Source organism: Mauremys reevesii, linkage group 1, assembly GCF_016161935.1.
Source record: "Mauremys reevesii isolate NIE-2019 linkage group 1, ASM1616193v1, whole genome shotgun sequence".
NCBI classification, from domain to species: domain Eukaryota; kingdom Metazoa; phylum Chordata; order Testudines; family Geoemydidae; genus Mauremys; species Mauremys reevesii.
The window spans coordinates 6,463,485-6,484,893 of record NC_052623.1 but is presented as its reverse complement, the minus strand read 5'-3'; the positions used below and the strand labels follow the sequence as shown (position 1 = coordinate 6,484,893).

General features: G+C 48.6%; 2 protein-coding genes across 2 annotated transcripts; both read left to right on the top strand.

The window, feature by feature from the left end:
* The first annotated feature begins 4,648 nt into the window (after positions 1-4,648).
* LOC120390406 (olfactory receptor 52B2-like) lies at positions 4,649-5,614 on the top strand. Its single transcript, XM_039513062.1, has one exon. The coding sequence runs from the start codon at positions 4,649-4,651 to the stop codon at positions 5,612-5,614; it is 966 nt and encodes a 321-aa protein (XP_039368996.1).
* A 14,316-nt stretch (positions 5,615-19,930) lies between these two features.
* On the top strand, positions 19,931-20,893 carry LOC120390311 (olfactory receptor 52B2-like). The gene has a single exon (XM_039512891.1). The coding sequence runs from the start codon at positions 19,931-19,933 to the stop codon at positions 20,891-20,893; it is 963 nt and encodes a 320-aa protein (XP_039368825.1).
* Positions 20,894-21,409: the final 516 nt, after the last annotated feature.

Sequence of the window (21,409 nt, the reverse complement as noted above, 5' to 3'; positions counted from 1 at the left end):
TTATCAACACTGAAATTCAATTGCCATTTTCTTGTCCAGTCACCCAATTTTGAGAGATCTTTTTGTAGCTCTTCGCAGTCTGCCTGGAACTTAACTATCTTGAGTACTTTTGTATCATCTGCAAATTTTGCCACCTCACTGTTTATCCCTTTTTATAGACCACGTATGAATACGTTGAATAGGACTGGTCCCCGTACAGACCCATGGGAGACACCACTATTTACCTCTCACCATTCTGAAAACTGACCATTTATACCTACCCTTTGTTTCCTATTTTTTAACCAGTTATCAATCCATGAGAGGACCTTCCCTCTTATCCCATGACAGCTTACTTTGCTTAAGAGCCTTTGGTGAGGGACCTTGTCAAAGGCTTTCTGAAAATCTAAGTACACTCTATCCACTGGATCCCCTTTGTCCACATGCTTGTTGACCCCCTCATATAATTCTAGCAGATTGGTGAGGCATAATTTTCCTTTCGAAAAAAAACTGTTGACTCTTCCCAACAAATTATGTTCATCTATACGTCTGACAATATGGTTCTTTACTATTGTTTCAACCAGTTTTCCCGGTATTGAAGTCGGGCTTACTGGCCTGTAATTGCTGGGATCACCTCTGGAGCCCTTTTTTAAAAATTGGTGTCACATTATCTGTCCTCCAGTCATTTGGTACAGACGCTGATTTAAATGATAGGTTACAGACTACAGTTAGTAGTTCTGCAATTTCACATTTGAGTTCCTTCAGAACTCTTGGGTGATACCATCTGGTCCTGGGGACTTATTACTGTTTAGTTGATCAATTTGTTCCAAAATCTTCTCTAATGACATGTCAATCTGGGACAATTCCTCAGATTTGTTACCTAAAAGGAATGGCTCAGGTTTGGGAATCTCCCTCACATCCTCAGCCGTGAAGATGACCTGTCTTGTGTCTTTGCAGAGCTCATCTCTTCTCTTCCCCCTCCCTTCCCCCCCCCTCCACCGTCCCTTGGCTGGAAGCATCTTGTTCCTTCCTTCCTGCACAGTATCAAAAGGAAACTGAAACCTCCAGGCTGCTGCTGGCCATGATGTAACCCACCTCCCTCTTGTCCCCAGGCTACAGCACAGGCAGGAAGGGGTTAAGCCCTAGGGAGGCATTGTGCACCAGGGCTAAGAGAACCTGACTGCAGGGGCTTCAGCGATCCGGGCCAGAGAGGTGGCTCAGCAGGGAGGGTGCCTAGGGGATGGAGCAGACCCTCACCCCCATGGGCAGGACCTAGGGTTGGGGGCTGGGGGTAAAGAGGGTGTTAAGCCCCTGCAGTTTCAGGGCACGAACAGGCTGGAGAGTGCTTCCCCCCGCCTCCCGCCACTCCAGAGCTTAGCTGAGGGGCGGAGAGGCTGCCCCATACCAGCGCTGTGCGGGGCTTTGGCACATGCAGGTCTCAGCACCTCCTGGCCAGCACCCTGGGACAGAGGGTCTTGGGCTTTCCTGGGGGAAGGAAGAAGCCTGTCGGCCAGGCTGCTGGGGAGCGGCCGGCCCCATGTGCTGCATCTTTGCCCTGCCATCAGCCCTGCACACCCAACCCCATCGTCGGCCACTGGACCCCCACACTCACCACTGGTAGGCGGGCATCTGGGAAGCAGGGATCTGGCCAGCAGCAGGATCTGCTAGTACTGAAGGGGGTGGGGGGAGGATAGAAAATATGGGACAATTTACCTGTTTTAAGAACAAGTTAGGGCACCTGCAGGAGGGCTTAAATATGGGACTGTCCCTTTAAAAATGGGACGTCTGGTCCCCCTACACCTACTGCAGCTGTAGTTCTCTGGAGCAGAGCTACCAGCTCGGCCAGGCTTAAAATGCTGCGTCTGCGCAGCTGCACCGCTGTGGTGCGTTAGTGGAGACGCTCTGCGCTGATGGGGGAGAGCTCCCCCGGCAGCATAGTTAATCCTCCTCCCCGAGAGGCTGTAGCTATGTCTACACAGGGGGTCAGGTTGGTGTATCTATGTCACTCACATGTGAGGATTTTTCATACCCCTGAGCAACGTAGTTATCCTGACATAGGTCTGTAGTGCAGACCAGTCCTTAACTGAGATTATCCCACATATTTAGGACCAAATCCTGAACTTTGCTCATGTGAGTACATTCAGAAAAGTCAATGGGAGTTACTTGTAAATGAGTTTACTTGTGGGCTTGAGCAGGGGCGGCTCTAGCCATTTCGCCACCCCAAGCACGGTCGCCGGTCCCGCGGCTCCGGTGGACCTCCCGCAGGTGTGCCTGCGGATGCTCCACCGGAGCATTGGGACCAGCGGAGTCTCCACAGGGATGCCTGCGGGAGGTCCACCGGAGCCACCTGCCACCTCCCGGCGACCGGCAGAGCACTCCCCGCGGCACGCCGCCCCAAGCACGCGCTTGGCGTGCTGGGGCCTGGAGCCGCCCCTGGGCTTGAGTGTTGGTCAGGTCAAGGCCTCAGAGCCAGTAGGATCCAGCAGGAGGATTGTGAATGAAAGAGGTTCTGCTCTCACCCCATTATAAACTGGGCATGACTCCGCAGTGGTGAGTGTGAAGCTGGGGTAGGTGCTAGAAGAACCAATCATGTTGCTGCTTTAACTCACGTTCACAGTCACTTTTGGAGCCCTAAGAGTGACTGTAGCAAATGGAAGGAGAGATTGTGCTGTGACAGCAACACCAGGAGGGCCCGCCCTGCTTCACCTGGGGCCAGAACCATCCAAACCATCTTTCCTCTTGTGGAATGGAGATGTTACATCAGAGGGGCAGTACGTAACTTGTCGTGCGTCACCAATGTGGCAAAATGTTTGGCTGTGAATGTGTGTGTGTTCTCGCTGTGTCCTGTCCCAGCTCTGTTCAGACAGTTGGCACAACAGACCTCGAGCGAACCACCCAATGACCACTGTACTACTAGGATTTTATGGTTGTATTTTGTATAGTTTAGAATGATGAATAAAGAATAATAATGTAGCATGTAAAAAAGGTATTGATGTATGATATGTTTTGACCATATTCTGCCGGCCATCCTTTCTGAAAGCAGAAAGGAAAGGCCTCGTGTGCCAGTGGTAAAGATTCATCAGCCAGAATCTTGTGTTTAAGGCTGATTTCAAGGCAGTAATAGACCTTTAGGTTGTAGGTTTAAAATTAACATTTTGTAATAAGTAACGGAATGCAATGATGTTTGTGTGTGTTAGAAGATAAGTGTGAAGGCCATCACCGTACTTTCTAGGGCGGAACCAAGGACAGACGTAAAGGCGCCAGTAGATAGCAACGTGCCCCTATTGAGATGTCAAAGGAGGGCAGATTAGTAACTCTAAAGATGAGGCAGGCACCTATCAATCGGGACCAAATAGCTGTGATAAAACCAGCCTGGGGTAACTCCCCTAGAGACTGATGAAGGAGTTAGATAAAGAATAAGAAAAACAATTTAAGAAAACAAGCACTCGTCAAACGACGACTGATTACAGCGTGACAGTCCCAATGAAGGAACATCGCTATATAAACAGGGTGCTTTGCCATGAGATTTTTGGTTCATCCTGCCAAGACTTTCCCAGAGCATTGTGTCACGAATGGCAGAACCCGGGTCCTTCCTACCCATGATCAACCTAGCTGGCTCCTAGGTTGCTCTGGACTGGTAACTATAATGTCAATGGGTGGGACTGTTAAGGTACGAAGGCACCCAGCCAGGTTTTGTTGACGAAGCTCGGTACTAGTATCCTGCAGACTCTACCGGACCACTAACACACGTATGCCAGTAAGAATGGACCACCTCAGTGAACAGTGGGACTTTCCACTCCTAAAGGTAATAATTGGAGATATACCAATCTCCTAGAACTAGAAGGGACCTTGAAAGGTCATCAAGTCCAGCCCCCTGCCTTCACTAGCAGGACCAAGTACTGATTTTTGCCCCAAATCCCTAAATGGCCCCTTCAAGGATTGAACTCACAACCCTGGGTTTAGCAAGCCAATGCTCAAGCCACTGAGCTATCACGCCAGATATCGCTCCTCTTTCGGCTAGACAGAGACACATCCTTTGAGGCTCCATTACATACATCAATACAAACAAGTTACAAACTGACCCTCTAGTGTAGTTAATTGACACTCTCTGATGCAGCTGGTTACCACCCATCACCTCGTACACCTCTATCCATCACACTGTCAATTTGATCATATCTTTAGGATGGGTCACCATGTTCCTGTTATCTTTAGGGAACGTGATGATATCGAAGTGTTCTGGTACAACACTTCTGAAATGCATTTGCGTGAGTGCTCTGTGCCCAGCACCTCTTAGAAATGTGTAGATTTGAAATATCAGCACTGTGCTTGCCAGATTCTGTGAGCAGGGCCTGCCTCTAGCTCACAGCCTAATTTTGCTTTATATCAACAAGGCTTTGACCGTTACTTTAGCCTAGGCCTCAGGCCTCATACCAGGCCTCTAACACAAGGGTTTATGTCTCAGGCTCTCTTCCTCCTACAGTTCCGCAGTACAAACGTGTTTCTGGATTTACAGTCACACACGAGAGGCAGCTGTCACACAACGAAGTTTTTGATGGTATCTATGATTCTGTCAACAAATGCAGTACAGTCCTAGCTGACACTACAGTTCTCACTGATTTTCTCTTTTGCTGTTAGTTCCTGGAAACTCAACAGAAGATACAAGTGATGGTACATGATGCCAGCTGATAATCACACCATTTTTGACCCTGTAACTTACATCCTGACCGGCATCCCGGGTACGGAGGAGTCTCAGGTCTGGATCTCCATCCCCTTCTGTCTGATGTACATTGTGACACTTTTTGGGAACTCTCTCCTACTATTCATCATACTAACAGAACGAAGCCTCCATGAGCCCATGTATCTATTCGTGTCCATGCTGGCTGCTGCTGATCTGCTGTTATCTACCACTACGGTGCCAAAGATGCTGGCTGTATTCTGGTTTAGAGCAGGGGAAATTTCTTTTGCTGCCTGCCTGACCCAGATGTTCTTTATCAATGTCAGTTTTATGGCCGAGTCAGCCATCCTGCTGGCCATGGCGTTTGATCGGTACGTTGCCATCTGCGACCCCCTGAGATACACTGCCGTGCTAACCAAGTCTGTGATCGGGAAGATAGGGCTGGCAGTTGTCACAAGAAGTTTCTGTACAAATTTCCCTCTCACCTTTCTTGTGAAGCAGTTGAAGTTCTGCAGAACCAGACTCCTGCCTCACACCTATTGTGAGCACCTGGCCATAGCCCGGCTGGCCTGCGACGACATCACAGTCAATGTCTGGTATGGCGTAGCTGTGGCTATTTTAGTAATTGGGTTGGATGCTGTGCTCATTGCTTTGTCTTATGGGCTGATCCTCAGGGCCGTTTTCCAGCTCCCCTCCAAGGACGCCCGGCTCAAGGCTCTCCGCACCTGCAGCTCCCACCTCTGTGTCATACTGATGTTCTACATCCCATCTTTTTTCTCCTCTTTTGCACACCGATTTGGGCACATCATCCCAGGTTATATTCTCAACCTCCTGGCCAACCTCTATGTGCTCATTCCCCCCATGTTAAACCCCATTGTTTATGGGGTGACAACAAAAGTGATCCTGAAACGGGTGATCAATGTGTTTTATCGATGCTGCAGCAGAAGCTCCCTGCTGAGCTAAAGTAGGCAACAAAAAATGTTTGGAACTTGGAAATTAAAGGCAGGTTTTCATTTGAACTATAAGGATTTTGTAACTATGTACTTCCAATGCGTGAGCTCGAAAACTGATCTCTCTCGTCCCCAGAATTTGGTCCAATGAAAGGTATCTCCTTCCCCACTTTGTCTCTCTAATATCCTGGGATGCACATGGCTACAACAACACCACTCATTTCTACAAAAAGCAGAGCGACTGAATGAGTCTCTGTTCTAAGATGAAGCAAGAAAGCAGAACAAGAAAGCACAAATGGAAAATCACCTTATAAGAGAGCACGGTGTGTGCATCTCCTCTGTGACAAGCTGCAACTGAGCTGGAGTCTTAATGGCAAGAGAAAGCAGCAGCCAAGGGGGCTATGCCATAGGCCAGTGGGAAGTGCCCTGGGCTGTAGGTTGAAAGACAAGGGCTCTAGTCTTGGTCCTGCCACCAACCTGCTGTGTCACCTTGGGTTCATTTCTTTCCTCCTCAATTTCCTCTGTGGCAAAGTGAGCACACTTTGGGGCCAGCATGGAAGTCAGGATCAAGTCCCCTCAGGGAGACAGCGCAGGGATTGCATGGCCCTTCTCCGCACAGCCCAGAACCCAAGCAGGGGTGGCTTTTACTGTGCCATCATGGGCCTCCTCGACCTGGAGATCCACCCCATGAGGACATGGCTCAGTCAGCACAGACCCCCACACCCCACCCCACAGCAAACATGGTGATTCATAATGTTTAAGGCCAGAAAGAACCACAGTCTGACCTCCTGTATAACACAGGCCCTAGAATTATACCCAGTCATCCCTGTATTAAACCCAATAACTTGTTTTTCATTACAAAGATATGTGAACTCCTAAATTCTTCTCAGGGTCACTGCTTTCTATCCACGTTATAGTCCATTCATCCAGCCCATGCTTCTTTAACTTGCTGGCAAGAATACTGTGGGAGACCCTATCAAAAGCTTTGCTAAAATCAACATGTGTCACATCTAGCACTTTCCCCATATCCACAGAGGCAGTTATCTCCTCATAGAAGGCCATCAGGTTGGTCAGGCATGACTTGCCCTTGGTGAATCCGTGTTGACTGTTCCTAATCACCTTCCTCTCCTCCAAGTGCTTCAAAATGGATTCCTTGAAGACCTGCTCCATGATTTTGCCGGGGACTGAGGTGAGGCTGACCAGTGTGTAGTTTCCCAGGTTCTCTTTCTTCCCTCTTTAAAATACGGGCACTAGATTTGCCTTTTTCCAGTCTTCCGGGACCTCCCGCAATCGCCACAAGTTTTCAAAGATAATGGCCAATGGCTCTGCAATCACATCAGCCAATTCTCCCAGCACCCTTGGATGCATTAGGTCTGGACCCATGGACTTGTGCACGTCCAGCTTTTCTAAACAGTCCTTAACTTGTTCTTTCACCAGTGAGGGCTGCTCACCTCCTCCCCATACTGTGCTGCCCAGTGCAGCAGTCTGGGAGCTGAGCTGACCTAGTCTGTGAAGATCAAGGCAAAAAAAGCATTGAGTACTTCAGCTATTTCCACATCCTCTGTCACTATGTTGCCTCCCCCATTCAGTAAGAGTTACCCTGACCATATTGAATAATAGCCATTGATGGATCAATCCTCCATGGACTCATCTATTTCTTTTTTTCCCCAGCTATACATGTGTCTAGATCTTTTTGGAAAGTAGTTGTACTCTTGACCATTACTACATTCCCTGGCAATGAATTCCACAGCTTACATTTACGTTGCATGAAAAAATACATCCTCTTGTTTGTATTAAATCCACTGCCTATTAATTACATCAGGTAACCTCTGGTTTTTGTATATTGTGAGAAAGTAAATAACATTTCCCTATTAACTTTTTCCACACCAGACATGATTTTATAGACCTCTGTCATATCCCCCCTTAGAGATCTTTTTTTAAGCTGAACAGCCCAAGTCTTTTTAGTCATGGTGAAAACCCCCAAGGTGATGGAGGATTTTCTGGGGAAGCCAGAGGGCCCTGCACACCAACTCCGCAGTCAGCCGTGACTCTCAGACAGCGTGTAAAACAGAAGGTTTATTTCTCGAAGGAACAGAATGTAGAACAGAACTTGTTAGCACAAAAATCAATGACTTTCAGTAAATCCATCTTGGGGGGACCCCAGGGTGGACACCCCAGACTCTCCTCTCTCCGAGTCCCCCACAGCAGACTGCCCAGCTTCCAGCAGCCCGACCTCTGACATGCCTATTGCTCCTCCTCCTGGTCTTTGTCTCCCTTCCCAGGCAAAGTGTCACCTGGTTGCATCCCGCTCCTGGGTATCAGGTGAGGAAGGGCACCAGCCATTGCTTATATTCAGGCAGTGGAGCCACCTCACCTGGCCCCGAGGGCTTCAGCAATAGTCACACACCTTAATTCCCACCACCTAGTCATTGGTGCAGCACAACAGGGAAATTGAGGCACACACAGTATTCATTCAAAACAGTAAGACTCAAGTAGACTCGCGTACAACATAATAAAGAGGAAAAACCCACTTTGTAACAGGTGTGTACTGGTCCCTAAGGGCCCTGTAGCCTGATGTTCAAGACCTGTGGTCCCTGACACAAAGACAATAATGGAGACAGAGTCAAACAGGCCCATGGCAGCCTTCTCTCCTGGCGTCCTTTACTGTTGCTGCCAATCAAGCTGTAATCCCCAGGTCCTTTTCTGCAGAACTGCCACTTAGCCAGTTGCTCCCCAGCCTGTAAGAGTGCATGGGATTCTTGCGTCCTAAGGGCAGGACTCTGGAGGACTGGGCCAAAAGAAATCTGATGAGGTTCAACAAGGACAAGTGCAATTTGTCTAGGTCACTCTAGACCATATCTCTACCCTCCAGCATATCTACCTCTCCTCTCAGCTTAGTGTCATTTGCGAACTTGTTGAGGATGCAATCCATCCCATCATCCAGATCATCAATGAAGACATTGAACAAAACCGGCCCCAGGAACGACCCCTGGGGCACTCCACTTGATACCGGCTGCCAACTAGACATAGAGCCGTTGATCACCACCCTTTGAGCCCGAAGATCTGGCCAGCTTTCTATCCACCTTATAGTCCATTAATCCAATACATACTTTTTTAACTTGGTGGCAAGAACACTGTTGGAGATCGTATCAAAAGTCAAGATACATCACGTCACCACTTTCCCCATATCCACAAAGCCAGTTATCTCATCATAGAAGGCGATCAGGATGATCAGGCATGACTTGCCCTTGGTGAATCCATGTTGACTGTTCCTGATCACCGTCCTCTCCTCAAAGTGTTTCAAAATGGATTTTTTGAGAACATGCTCCATGATTTTTCCAGGGACTGAGTTGAGGCTGTAGTTTCCCGGATTCTGCTTCTTCCCTTTTTAAAAGATAGGCAATGTATTTGCCTTTTTCCAATTGTCTGGGACCTCCCCCAATAACTGGAGGTTCACAATTTGTTTAATTTTCCCCATTTTTCCAGTAGCTTCTGGCTCGGGGAGGAAGGAGGCAGGCAGAGAGTTAGTTACAGACCCTGTTATACACTGGCTTGTAAGGCTCCCTCACTCACCTTGGGGGGGAGGTAGGTCTCTGGAGGGCTGCGATAGCCTGTCTCTGGTTCCCTGAGTGTCGGGCTGGCTGGGGCTCCGGCACCCAGCAAACGAACAGTCTTAAAGGGGGCTGGCGATAGCCTGGGTGGGGCTCAGGCAGCCAGCAAACAAACAGTCTTAAAGGGGGCTGGCGATAGCCTGGGTGGGGCTCAGGCAGCCAGCAAACAAACAGTCTTAAAGGGTTGGTTAAAGGCTGGCTATAGCCTGGGCCACTTTTCTTCAGAGAGCCTCTTGCAGAGGAACCGGGGGCCAGCAGCCCCGAGGGCCCTCCCTACTCCACTGTGTCCCAGCCCAGGGCCCTGGCAGGGGCAGAGTCAGCTGCCCCGGGGTCGGCGGGGATCCAGCCGCAACACGCCAACGCTGGGGTTCTGAGCTTTGCAGCCCGCCCTACGGCAGCTGCCCCAGGCCACTTCCTGCCTCCCCTGGGGTGGGTACTTCTGGCATCCAGGCATTGTCCGGCTCCCCCGGGTAAACAGCGGCAGGCACTCCAGGCCAGTCGTCATCTGCGTCTGGGGCGTGGACCGGGCTAGGCAGGGGATCGGCCTCGAGCTGCTGCAGAACCAGTGGGACATCCTTCCCCTCCGCAGGTTTCCCCCCAAGGGGCTGTGGGTCTGGTCTTTTATACTCCCAGCCCTGCCCTTCTCCTTCCAGCAAGGGAGGCGGGGAGGTTTAGGCTCTGCCCTCCCAGGGGCGGGTAAGGCTCCCTCCCTCACCTCGGGAGAGGGAGGCCCATCCGCCTCACTACAGGGCTCTAGGTTCGTTGCCTCTTGCTCCCGCTGTACATCACTAAGGGCAAGTGAAAAGGATCCTTCCTTTCTCCCCTGGCCAGTCCTGTAACCCCAGGGCAAAGTATCTGCATGGCAGGGAGATGTAGACCTTGGATGACAACTGTGACAGGATACCTGGGGTCCAGCCTCGGACCACGGGACCCCTGTTCCTCCTGAACTCTCTCCTGCCTGGGCTCTCTCTCTGAGTGCCTTGCTAGTGGCCAGCGGGAAACCCCTCAGGGTGGTATCAATCAGCCCAACTGCATGTGGAGCGCCACACCCAGCTAAATTGCATATTTGCTCAAAGAGCCACTTATGAATCACACTGGGAAAGGGACGAGACAAATCTTCCCAGCTCCAAGCCTTGTAGCTCAGGCATATACCATCTTGCACTACTCAAGATTAGCAGAGCAAATTTATTAATTGGTTCACCACTTCGTCAATGGAAAGTGGAATGTTTTGACACACACTTCATACAAACTCAATGGTAAAGATAAACAGTACAACAAATGTATGGACTACAAAAGATAGATTTTAAGTGATAGGCAAAAAGTCAGATTAGTTACCAAAATAAAATAAAATAAAATATAAGCACCCATTCTAAACTGTCAACCTTATTAGACTGGGCAACATTATCCCCACTGCATATTACAGTTAACAGTACAGAGATTTTACCCTTGAAACCTGGGCCAGTCCCCTCTGGGGGAATCTTCAGTCTTCTCAGTGCCCTTGTTGGTTTCAGATCAAATCCCTGATAAGAGAGTTCCTGCCCTGATTGCGGAATTAACTGGTAAAGCTCAAAATGTATTCAATGGAAAGTCTATTAAAGATGCTTTAGACTATTGTAAATTTGAAAACTTTGCAAAACGGTATCTTTAGATTACCTCTGAAACATATAAAATTCAATTTAAAATCTTAAAAGGGATATTGGGATGAGTAATTGGGACTAGGGAAACAAAATGAAAGATTTGTTGGGAGAGTGGGTGAGGGATAAAGAGGTGGCAAGGACTGTGGATGAGATGGCTATTTTAGCTGATGCCTTTGAATAGACTCAGGCATCTATTGAGGACTGGCCTCAGAAAGAGGGATATATAACAAGTGGGAAGGGAGGGTCCCATTTTGCCCCGGGAAGAGAGGAGGGGGTTTGGCACCTAAACATTCTCCTACCCAAAATCATCCCTCTATCGGTAACTCCTATCCCAAATCTCCTATAAAAGCAGAAGAGCCCCAAAATGCTATTGTGCCGGGTTGGATCACAGAAACCCACTTGGGAACTGCCAACTGATGTGCTGAGACTACCTCTGAGCCCGTTTTCCATGGCAGCTTGGGACTCCAGTGCCCTGCCTAGTTTGAGCCAGACACGCTAGCCTGCTACAAACATAGACCCCGGTCTGAACAACATCTCCCAACAGCTGCAGGCTTAACTGAAAACAGCTTGAGAAGTGCTCCTGTCTCTAACACCCAGATGCCTAGATCCCAGTGGGGCCCAAACCCCAGATAAATCTGTTTTATCCTGTATAAAGCGTATGCTTTATACAGGATAAATTGTTCGCCCCCTATAACACTGACAGAGAGATGCACAGCTGTTTGCCCCCCCCCCGGTATTAATACATACATTGGGTTAACTAATAAGTAAAAAGTGATTTTATTAAATAAAAAAGTAGGGCTTAAGGGGTTCCAAGCAGTGACAGACAGAACAAAGTGAATTACCAAGCAAAATAAAATAAAACACGCAAGTCCATGCCTAATACAGAAAGAAAGTGATTACTGATGAAATCTCACCCTCAGAGATGTTCCAATAAGCTTCTTATAAAGACTAACCTCCTTATAGTCTGGGTCCAGCAATCACTCACACCCACATGGTTACTGTCCTTTGTTCCAGTTTCTTTCAGGTATCCTTTGGGGGTAGAGAGGCTCTCTTGAGCCAGCTGAAGACAAAATGGAGGGGTCTCCCAGGGGCTTAAATAGACTTTCCCTTGTGGGTGCAGACCCCCTCCTCTCTCCTATGCAAAGTCCAGCTCCAAGATGGAGTCTTGGAGTCACATGGGCAAGTCACATGTCCATGCACGACTCAGTTTTTACAGGCAGAAGCCATTGCCCACATGCTATCTTGAATGTCTCCAGGAAGACTTCTTCTGTGGATTGGAGTCTTCCAAGATCCATTGTCAGTTAAGTGCCCTGTCAAGAAACACTGAATTTGCACATTCCTTTCTCAAGAAGCTGACCAAATGCCTTACTAAGGCTTCTTAAACTCAAACAAGCACACAGCCAATATTCAGAACTTCAAATACAACAATGACACATGCATACAACTAGGATGAATATATTTAGCAGATTCATAACCTTCACAGAGATATGTTACATGGCATATGTAGCATAAAACATATTCCAGTTATGTCATATTTACATTCATATGAATATTTCCATAAAACATTATGGGGTGCAACATCACTGCTATCAATGTAATTCCACTGATCACCTGAGGAATAAATGCCCTGTGCTAAGAGGAAGCAGGCAACCAGTAGCTCATGTTAGTTCTGCTCCCCTCAACACAGCCCCCCCCCCAAGCAATTGAAACCTATCTGTAGTGAAGCAATGACTCACTTACACGGCGCCTCCAGCTGGTCATCTTGGGAATTAGCTCCCTAGCCCTCTGCTGGCCCATGGCTCCCCTGCCTCAGGGCCCCCATGTCACCCCTGGACACTGGTGCCCTTTACCTCAGGGTTCTGCTCACGGCAATACCCCCACACACTAGCTCTCCCCTCCCAGGGGAACCTCCAACCCTCTAAACCCACCTTGCCTCAGTGGCTACTGCCTGTCGCCATCTAGCCCCCACTCCCTGGGGCAGACTGCAGTCTGTCATGGGCACCCATCATTGGCAAGGGGGTTGGACCAGCTGCCTCTGCCTAACCCCGGCTGGAGGTGCCAGGCTGGAGCTCCCCAGCTCCTCCTGCCTTACCCCAGCCCTGCTCCACTCCAGGTACCCTTACTCCCAAGAAGCTAGGTCCTTCTCTTTCCACTGCTAGAGAGAGACTGCTCCAGCTCCCGGCCCCCAGCCCCCTCACTACACTATCATACTGGTTTTGTGAGGTTAGCCTCTGCAGAACTCACGATGGAGCATTTTAAGGTTGTCAAAATTAATGGCAGGGAATGCTTGGGGGAGAGGGATGCAGGGGCCCAGATCTCTCTGGTTAAGCAGAGTGTGATCCCAAAGGCCAGTATGTTACCTGACCAAAAGGCAGAGATTGTTGGGGTGGGTGAAAGAAGATTCCTCGTACCACGAGCTAAGATCCATGTGGTGTGGGAAGCTTTGGAAAGTGTTTTGACTGTGGGGGTAATGGATCACCTCCTAGTCAACCTGCTCCTTGGCAATGATTTTTTCTGTGTAGCTCAGGTTAAAGTAAATGCCTGCAGCAGGAGGGAGTGTTATGCTGGGACCCCCAAAGGAAAGGGTCAGGACTCAGGAACTGCTGAGAGAATGGGAGAGAGTCTCCTTCATTCTGCAGAATGAGGAAGCCACATGCTTCCAGGTGGGAGGGTGGTTGAGACCAACTCCTGCACCGCAGCTGGAGGCAACACCACATCAGGAAGGGACAAGGGGGTAAGGCCTGCCACGGAGAGCATTGTCCAGGTTGTTAGCTGCCGGCAGGTTGCAGCTGAACCAGAGACAAACCAGGCTCGTGGGAGCAGAGAGAAATGTGTCCCAGAGGATGGCTGAGAGCAGGGGGATAAAATCTCCAAAACCATTGAACTGGGTGAGGATTACAGCGACTCTGTAACACAGGGAAGCAGGGTGCTTCCAAGTATGGGAGTTGCTGAGACTAGCTCCTTTCCAGCAGAAGGCAACGTGCCCTCAGGCGCAGGGGCAGGAGAGGTGCTGTCAGTGATTGAGGAAACTGTTCCTGTTGTTAGCTGGCAGAGCTCTGCAGCTGAGCAAGGGATAGAGCCCTTCCTAGGGAGCACCAAGAAATGTGTCTTAGGAGGGGGCTGAGAGAAGGAAAGCGGGGAAGGAATAGTGGGGGCACAGGAATGTCTCCTCACTAGTCACTTGGGGCAGGATGCCCAGGACATTAAGAGAATGGCCGAGTCAGGATCTGTGCACCCAGGCACTCAGCCTGTGACCCAGGTTTTGAGATGAAACTGTGTTACTGACCTCCTGGAGGGGAACAGTCACACAGCTGACTTCTCAGGGACAGAGAAAGGGGTGATGGAGGGTACCCCAATCCAGGTCCTGTTTTTTCAGGATGCTATTTCTGATAAGCTTCTGGAAAGTAACTGTGTCTCCTTACTTCAAGATGCAGCTCCAACGCCTGTGACAGCAGAGGAGTTGGGACCAGGACATTGCCGGGTGGTAGTTTGTAAGAACACAAATGACCCAACTGACAGAAATGGGGGTGTTTTCCCCAGGCTGGTGAGAGACAGGGAGCAGTTATGGGAAAGGTGCATCTGATGGAAGGTTAAACACACGTGGCCCCGAGAGCACAGATCACAGCCCTCTAGGGGCAGGGAAGGACTCAGTGCTGGGAGGGGGAAACACAGGGTAACCCCAAAGGTGGAGCTGGATTTTCTGTATATGTACAGTCCTGGGACTGGGAGACTGCTCCCCAAAGGGCCAGCCAATGTGCAGTATCCCCCTGAACACCTATCTGGACAGACCTGAGGCACCAAAAATCCAGAAACATGATTAAATAAAGAGCCCACCCAGAGGGGAACACTGGAGGGAAAGAAAAGCCAGTGACTGATTACATGGGAGAGAGCCAAAGGACACCGTGGGTAATGAACAAACTAACCTCAGACTGCACTATCTGAACAGAGGGTGTGGTATCATACAGATACTTGTAAGCGCACATCTGTGATAAAAAAAAAATGGTATTCACCCACGAAAGCTCATGCTCCAAAACGTCTGTTAGTCTATAAGGTGCCACAAGACTCTTTGCTGCTTTTATTGGTATTAATGTTGGTTTGGGGGATAAGAATTTTGACACGGATGTTAATGCTACACTTCAATTAATACCTGTAAACAGACTTAAAGCTGACCACGGTGAAGAAACCTGTTTTGCTGGGTGAGTGAGAAACTGAGGCACACTGCCTCATGGCCTTAATGGCTTGATGCCAAGAGAACTATAACACAAACTGCCTTCAAGATAGTCAGTGACTAACCCTTTTGCAGTAAAATAAGGGTACAAGTGTGACACTCTGTATCTCGGGGAATACCCAGCACCCTCATGTTCATCCTTATAATACAATTGTGTGCTTTCCAATGCAAAGTTTGTAATGTCAGGTGTTTTTGGAAGGCTTATGATGCACTGAGCATTGTTGTTATAGTAATTTTATCTTATAGGTTGTAATTTCATGTGTATAGTTATGAGGCTGAAAATGTGTCCTCGTGGCTTACAACAAACCCAGGCAAAACTCTCCAGGAGCAGAGGGGCAGTTCACACCTCATCAGGGCATGTATGGGACAAACCCAGCCCAGCCTCACAGGAACAAAGGACACTGGCCTAGGCAGCAGCAAAAGATCTGTTGGATTATCGAGTGAATTACCCCCTTTCCCTTGGTCACTTTGGGACTGCGATGAGGTAGTGCTCACCTGACTCTGAAGTGGGGCGGGGGTAAAGCCAAGAGGGAATAAAGAACATGATAAAAGGAAGAGACATTTGCCAGGCTCTTCCTCTCTCTTCCACCTCCATCTACAGACACCACCACCACGTGACTGAAGTGCTGATCAAAGGAGAGACCCTGGCTGAAGGGCAGCCAGCCAGCCAGTGGTGAGACGCATCTAAATTTGTAAGGACATTTAAAGTGTTAAGATCAGCTTAGAATGCATTTTACTTTTATTTCATTTGACCAAATCTAACTTCTTGTGCTTTGACTTATAATCACTCAAAATCTATCTTTTGTAGTTAATAAATGTGTTTGTTTATTCTACCTGAAGCAGTGCATTTAGTTTGAAGCGTGTCAGGGACTCCCCTTGGGATAACAATCCTGGTATATATCAATTATTTTGTTAAATTGACAAACTCATATAAGTGGCACTGTGCAGCGGGAATAACTGGATAATGCAGGATGGAGGTTCCTAGGGTTGTTTCTGGGACCGGAGATATTGGCTAGTGTCATTCGGTTGCACAATCCAAGCAGCACCTGGACAAAAGTGCTGACTCACGTAGCTGGGAGCAGCTTAGATGCTAGAGGCTGTGCGTGAACAGCCCAGGAGGGGGGGTTCTCACAGCAAAGCAAGGCAAGGCTGGCTCCCAGCTTTGAGGATTGGAGAGCACTAACCTATCACTGGTCCAAATAACACCAGGGGAACATCACAATAGTATGTCACAACCAATTTTGCCATAAATCACCACTCCTGTATTGCTCACGGTGCTTGGGAGCACTTATAATAAAACAAGTCTGTTTAATTAAGAAGAAAGGAGAGTTAACTAGAAATGGGAGAGACGTTGAAACAAATGGTTACAGGATAACATCACAAAATGAGAACTTGGGTCAATAGTTCCTTTTCCTAGCTAATAAAGTAGGTGCCCCACTCTCCAAGTTTAGTGTGTTGCAGAGCTGGCTGGATTCATAAGAACCAGTACAGGGAAGTCGCATCTTACGTGGGGGTTAGGTTCTGAAGTCAGCGCGTAAGTCAAAATCGCATAGAATCAAATGCTCATTGAGTGGAATGGCGGGCGGAATCGCCTGCAATACAAGTACAGTATTTAAATTGTTATTTTTCACTTTTTTGTTTTGTTTTGCCGAGCGTGTATAGTTAACATCGTGGAAGTTAAATGCGCCTATGATGCGACTCCACTGTATCCAATTTTTCATGATAATCTTGGGGTGGAGCAAGGCTGGAGAACTGAGCTTGGCATTACATCCTGGCTAATCAGGATGGGGTGACGACGCCCTCCTGGAATGGCCATCACCTAGACACACTATGCCCTGGTGACTAACTTATACTCCAAGTCCATAAAGCTCACTGTCAATAGCAATATGTTATTTGTTAGCTATTACCCAGACATGCATTTTGCAATGGTTATGATACTTTACAAGTTACAAGCTTTCTGCACCCCCTTTATATGCTACTTGTTAGGATATAGATATTCAGGCCTGTCTGCAAAGGCCTATACTTTAAGAATTTAGCTGTATTCTTATCACTTGGCTAGTTATAGAGGTATACAAGAAAGAATCAAAGATCACTGTCTGTGGAATGGCCTTCTCTGACTGTGACAGGCTAAGGCCGTCAGCTAAGATGTAGTTAGGCAGCCATAAGCTGGGAAGTGTCTGGTCACATCCTCACATTCCAAACTAGTCACATTGAAATAAGGTGCTATTGGGCTATTAGGAATACAATCCTGCCCTGATATTCCATCACCTCCAGAGAAAGGGAAGAGCCTAGAAGATGTAGCCTGTCTGGCAAGAACTCACTGATCAATAGACACAGCTGGAAAACCCTTATGTCTGTATAGATGTAGTTGTGAAATCCTCACTTCTGTATTGTTTTGTATGTTTATTTGCATGGTCTCTGTCTGGTTCTGTGATTGTTTCTGTCTGCTGTATAATTAATTTTGTTGGGTGTAAACCAATGAAGATGGTGGGATATAATTGGTTAAATAACCATGTTATAATGTGTTAGGATTGGTTAGTTAAATTTCAATAAAATGATTGGTTAAGGAATAGCTAAGCAGAACTCAAGTTTTACTATATAGTCTGCAGTCAATCAGGAAGTGGGGGTGGGAGGGATGGGAACAGGGACCAGGGATGGGGGAATTAAAATCATGTCTTGCTAAAGGGGAAGATGGGAACAGGGGATGGGAACAGGAACAGGGACACAGGCAAGGCTCTGTGGTGTCAGAGCTGGGAAGGGGACACTAAGGAAGGAAACTGGGATCATGCTTGCTGGAAGTTCACCCCAATAGACAGTGAATTGTTTGTGCCTTTGGACTTCGGGTGTTGCTGCTCTCTGTTCATGCAAGAAGGACCAGGGAAGTGAGAGGGTGAAGGAATAAGCCCCCTAACACTACTCTTTATGGGTAAACATTCCATAAGGCTTATGTGTGGTGTAGTGAGTTTGTCAGGGCTGAGATATGAGCTCTTTGCAAGGAAGAGGGAGCTCTTTGTTGGGGGCCTCAGTGTCACAAGGACCTTTCTAAATAACATACAAAGGGAGAAATGATCAGATCAAACAAGTGAGAGGAGGAAAGGGTTAATTCTCTGCTGATCTTCACCACCTGAGCCAGGCACAGAGGCAGGTCCCTGGGGCTCCGTGCTGGCTCTGAGTCCCTGCTGAGATTCCCAGGGCAGCAGTATAAATATCCCTGTACCTCAGCCCCGGTCAGTGCAGATTCCCTGCCGCCTGCAGCTCCCCGACCCGGTCACAGGCAGAGATTCCTCCTCCCCAGCTGGGGTCAGAGCCTGGTGAGTCGTTTGCATGGATTGAATCTGTGAAGGGGCGAATGGAAACACATGAAACCTAGGAAATGTTTGAGCTGGGTTGGCTAGAATGGGGGTGTGTAACTCTGACTGCAGGGGCAGGACGGGAGCCGGGGCACTGAGATACGCTCCTGTGACTGCGCTGAGGTTGGGTGTTGGAAAGAGGTCACCGGGTTACCCTGATCCACTCCCAGGGGAGTCACTGGGGTCTTGCTGTTGAACTCAGTGGGCTCTGGACTGGGCCATTCTAGGTTACGTGACTGTTCAGAGTAAACCTCATTGGAAACCTCCTCAGGCCCTGTAATATTCTGCACCCCAAATCCCGAGGCCTTCACTCAGGCAACACTTCCATGAACATCAGTCAGGACCCCAGGACTGGGTCCGTTCCATTTGGCAGAAATTAGCTGGCTTCAAGCAGCATAGTCGTAAGTGTCCAAACTGTATAATCCAGGAGCAACCGATTATAAGGGCTGCTTTGATACTGATTGTGACGGGTTCCCCCCAGAGTACCATCTGGAACTGGGGTACCACTGAGCCCACTGACCCCCCAGCCTGGGCTGCCTCTCACACTGTACTGCTCTGACAAGCTGCAAAGCCCTCCCGCCTGCACTTTCACCAGCATTCACACAGGGAGAGACACACCCAGCTGCAATTGGACACAGGCTCTTTAACCACCAGCTTTCCAGGTTAGGACCCCAGAGCAGTACCATCCTGTCCTGGTCAAATCTGGGCAGTGTGTGTGTTTAATACCCCGTCGGCCTTTCCCTCCATGTGAAGAGAACCATGCACACTTGGGGTAACCAAGCCGAGATTTCTCCCAAGCACTCCAGTCAAAGCTCACGGTTTAGATTATAACAGAACAAGTTTATTAATAACAAAAATAGATTTTAAGATTTTATATGAAGCTTAGGTTGCATTTTTCTTTATTTGCTAGGTAATCTGCTTTGATCTGCTTGGTATCACTTATAATCACTTAAAATCTATTTTTGGTAAATAATAAACTTGTTTTGGCTTTATCTACACTAGTGAGTTGGAATGAAGTGCATGGGAAAATCATAGCTCCATTGGCAGAGGCTGGTGTATTTTCCTTTCCACATTCAGGGAGGGGGCGAATTCTATGAGCTTACGCTGTACAGTTCTCTGTGCAGGGTCAGACTGTAACATTTTGGGTTTACACTCCAGTGGGGGGTACGAATCTGGGAAGCTGGTGGTTAATTTGGCTGCAGCCTCTCTATTGTTGGTTCCCAAGCAGCGGCTGGTCAGTGAGCCTGCATGGAACTGCAGCTGGGTGTGTCCCTACGTGTGTGGATGCTGGTGTAAGTGTAAGATCGGGAGCAGGTCTGCAACAGTGTGAGAGGGAGCGTAGACTGGTGGGTCAGAGGGCTCAAAGAAACCCCAGTTCCACGTGCCCCCTCGGGAGAGCCCGTCACACTGTAACAAATGCAGTCCAGTCCTAGCCGACACTCGCCTTCTCACTGATTGTCTCTTTTGCTGTTAGTTACTGGAAGATCCAAGTGATGGTGCATGATGCCAGGTGACAATCACACCTTTTTTGCCCCCGTGACCTACATCCTGACCGGCATCCCAGGTACGGAGGAGTCTCAGGTCTGGATCTCCATCCCCTTCTGTCTGATGTACGTTGTGACACTTTTTGGGAACTCTCTCCTACTAGTCATCATACTAACAGAACAAAGCCTCCATGAGCCCATGTATCTATTCGTGTCCATGCTGGCTGCTGCTGATCTGCTGTTATCTACCACTACGGTGCCAAAGATGCTGGCTGTATTCTGGTTTAGAGCAGGGGAAATTTCTTTTGCTGCCTGCCTGACCCAGATGTTCTTCATCCATGTCAGTTTTATTGCCGAGTCGGCCATTCTGCTGGCCATGGCGTTTGATCGCTACGTTGCCATCTGTGACCCCCTGAGATACACCATCATGCTAACCAAGTCTGTGATCGGGAAGATGGGGCTGGCAGTTGTCACAAGAAGTTTCTGTTTCATTTTCCCTCTCACCTTTCTTGTGAAGCAGCTGAAGTTTTGCAGAACTAACCTCCTGCCTCACACCTATTGTGACTACATGGCCATAGCCCGGCTGGCCTGCGACGACATCACAGTCAACATCTGGTATGGTATAGCCATGGCTATTTTAGTAATTGGTTTGGATGCTGTGCTCATTGCTTTGTCTTATGGGCTGATCCTCAGGGCCGTCTTCCTGCTCCCCTCCAAGGACGCCCGGCTCAAGGCTCTCCGCACCTGCAGCTCCCACCTCTGCGTCATACTGATGTTCTACATCCCATCTTTTTTCTCCTATTTTGCACACCGATTTGGGCACATCATCCCAGGTTATATTCTCAACCTCCTGGCCAACCTCTATGTGCTCATTCCCCCCATGTTAAACCCCATCGTTTATGGGGTAACAACAAAAGAGAACCTGAAACGGGTGATCAATGTGTTTTATCGATCCTGCAGCAGAAGCTCTCTGCTGAGCTAAAGCAGGACACAGAAAATGCTCTGGGACTTGGAAATTAAACCCAGGTTTTCATTGGAACTATAGGGATGTTTTTATTAAGTACTTCCACTGCGTAAGGTCGAAAGCTGGTCTCTCTCGTCAACAGAATTTGGGTCCAATGAAAGCTATTTCCTCCCCCTGTTTGTCTCTCTAATATCCTGGGGCACACATGGCTGCAACAGCACAGCGCCCTGCCACAGAAAACAGCCAGACTGAGTGAGACTTGTTCTAAGTTGAAGGGAAACAACAAAACAAGAAAGCACAAAGGTAAAATCACTTTGTGAGAGCGAGAGCACGGTGTGTGCTCCTCTGTGACAAGCTGCATCCGAGCTGCACTCTTAATGGCCAAGGAAAGCAGCAGCCAAGGGAGACGTGCCATAAAGCCATGGGAAGTGCACTGTGCTGCACATTGGGAGAGGGCAGCTCTAGTGTTCGTTCTGGCACTGACCTGCTGTGTCACCTTTGGAGAGTTTCTTTCCTCCTCAATTTCCAATGAGC